Here is a 2,578-nt window from a genome sequence, read left to right as displayed (position 1 = left end):
CACATAAAATATAAACTCTTGGCTTCTGTTCACATACGGGAATTAGGGATATCCTCTGTGAATAGTACTTCTCATAGATTATCGTGAGTTGAATATTAAAAATAGTTGATACAGCTCAAAGAGCATATACTCTAGCACAGTTTTAGTCATATGTTTCAAGCACAACACTCTATACCTCTATAGGAAAGAAAATGAAGAACTGGCATCCATAAACTAGACAGAAGCCTATATTATGTTAGGTAACACCTCAAACTCAGAAAAGTAGAAACTAAAGAAAGAAAAAGGTATAAAAATTAAGTTAGAAAATTCACTTCAAAAATCCATGGGAAATGGAAGAGACCATACCTTGAATAACTCAAACTCCTTCTTTGGCATCAACAGCTAATGACAAATGATGAACATAAAATAAGTACATAATACATATGCACACCAGGCCAGCCAAAACAAGCACAGCAAACAATTTCCATTGCCGTCACTTTAAGTTATTGACATACAGAAACTATACACTAATTCTTCATTTTAAATGTTGCTTAATGCATGGATTCTAATAAGGCCAAGTCCCTCTAGATAAGTACAGGGCCTATAATGGCTTGAATGTCATGAGGAGCCATAAGTACTTAAATGAATGGTTATGGCAGCAGGCGTATGACCGCAATTCTAGGTTTAGACAGTCTGAATTTTATTAAGCTTGGACCTGGCATAAAAATTACCTATTTTACTGCATAGTCTATGTAGCTTCTACTCAAATTGATGACATTATTATGGAATCAGATTTTATCTTTTTCTCAAGAGCCTGAAATTAGAAGAAATCTTCCTGGGTGAATAAGAAAGAAGCCACCCTGGGTTCAGAGGCTGTACATGAGGCCATCCATTCTGTCTCTGTTGGCAAACCTAACTCTAGAGAGCCTGTCATGGGTCTAAAAATCCCAAGAGTTTAACAACAAGTGAATCCAGATGTCAGGGTGAATGAGATGACCAGAGACACTGACATTCTAAAATGTGGCAATGGGCCTCAAGAATTATTCAACGAGCAAGAAGAGAGAACCTGACCTATCTAATCTATATCAGAAGTATATTTTAATCTTAAAATCAAGAGAGGAAAAAATATTATGATCTAACTGAACAGGTACTCATGTAGTAGTGTAAGGTGAGATGAATACAAGTTCAAGGCTGGTCAATGGCAGCACATTTAAGAGATTCTGTAGGCAAAGGCCTGTTAAGATGAACTGCTGGACACTCCAGCCACTGTCTCAGTGCCATCCTCTAACAAGAGGAAGCCACTGGTCGATAGGAGTGCTGTGGGTGAAAAGATAGAAGTACTATTTCTCTGAATGTCAGAAACATTATAGACTGGGGGAAAAAAAAGCATTCAGAGAAACGGTCACTTACTGCTAAACATTTTGAACAATTTCCTGAAGAAGTAAGTCAGAAAACATACGTGTAATTCTTCCCTGTGTCTATCATCATTGCCTCCCAATTACTTTAGAAAAAAATGTACATCCAATTAAATTTCAAAATGATTAATACACAAAAGGTACTTAAATCCTGTCAGAGAGTGATACATTTATAAATTTGTAATATTAAGCTCTGCTAAGAAATCAAAATTACCTGTATGGTATGTGTATAAGGTGGATCGGCACGCCCCAATCCAGATTCTGGAGGTCTCACAATATCCAAAATGTTATTTGGCACAAATCCAGAGTCTCCACTTGCATTTCGAACTTTCCACCACTGCTTCCTATCATCAAGTATCTGTCATCATGCATAAAAATAAAAGTATAATTTCCATATAAGAGTCAACACATGAAGGAAGTCAATTTTTATTCCTAGACTTCAACCAAGAACATTTTTTCACTTCCGATAAATTGACTCAGCATCAACATATTGTTAATTGTATGATTCTCAGAATTACAATAAAAGTTACATTTACTAGTATAGAATAGATAAGGTATCACACTATGGTGAATCTACCCAGGTCCGTATTATCTCCTAACATTGTATCTGCATTATTTGAAGTACTTATAGAGCACTAAGATGATTCTCTTAGAAAGTCCTATTGTCTCCATCTTGGGGATAGGGAAAAAAAAGTATAAAAACCATATATTTTTTTTTACAAAATTTATTGTACATATCATTCACCTTCTACATTCAAGAAGATGAATGCTCAATTATAACCTAACAAGGAGATTTGGGTGTCATGGTAGACTATCCCTAACATTAGTTCATGGACAGCTGGGTATATTTGTGTAAGGACACTAGGATAAGAGAAAATGTTTTCTCTTATCAAAATTTTTATTATATGCATCTATATCTGAATTGATAACTGGCCTGATTCCAAAATGTATAAATCTCAGAAGAAGAAAAAAGGGAAGGAAGAGAACAAAGTAAGCTAAGTAACTCACACCCTCCCATATCCCCTCCCTCTCAGGAAACAGATAAAAGGGTAATTTAAAGCCACCTCTGTAGAAGGGGTATATATCTACCACTTCTAAATAGACACAGGTATCTCTAATATACTGTATCTTTAGTAATATTATACTGAAGAATACTTTCTTGACCTTGTTATTTCTTTGAGGAA

At 35.3% G+C, this 2,578-nt stretch overlaps 1 protein-coding gene across 1 annotated transcript in view; it reads right to left on the bottom strand.

The window, feature by feature from the left end:
- EPS8 (epidermal growth factor receptor pathway substrate 8) overlaps positions 1–2,578 on the bottom strand; it is a gene marked incomplete at its 5' end in the record, with an annotated part of 71,351 nt that overhangs the window by 37,992 nt on the left and 30,781 nt on the right. The window contains one exon of the mRNA XM_012662777.1: positions 1,609–1,752. Coding sequence (XP_012518231.1) covers positions 1,609–1,752 — 144 coding nt within the window. The remainder of the gene's footprint in view (positions 1–1,608; positions 1,753–2,578) is intronic.

This window comes from Propithecus coquereli, unplaced genomic scaffold (assembly GCF_000956105.1).
Source record: "Propithecus coquereli isolate 6110/MARCELLA unplaced genomic scaffold, Pcoq_1.0 Scaffold78, whole genome shotgun sequence".
Classification (NCBI taxonomy): Eukaryota; Metazoa; Chordata; class Mammalia; order Primates; family Indriidae; genus Propithecus; species Propithecus coquereli.
This window is presented reverse-complemented; position numbering and strand designations above follow the sequence as displayed.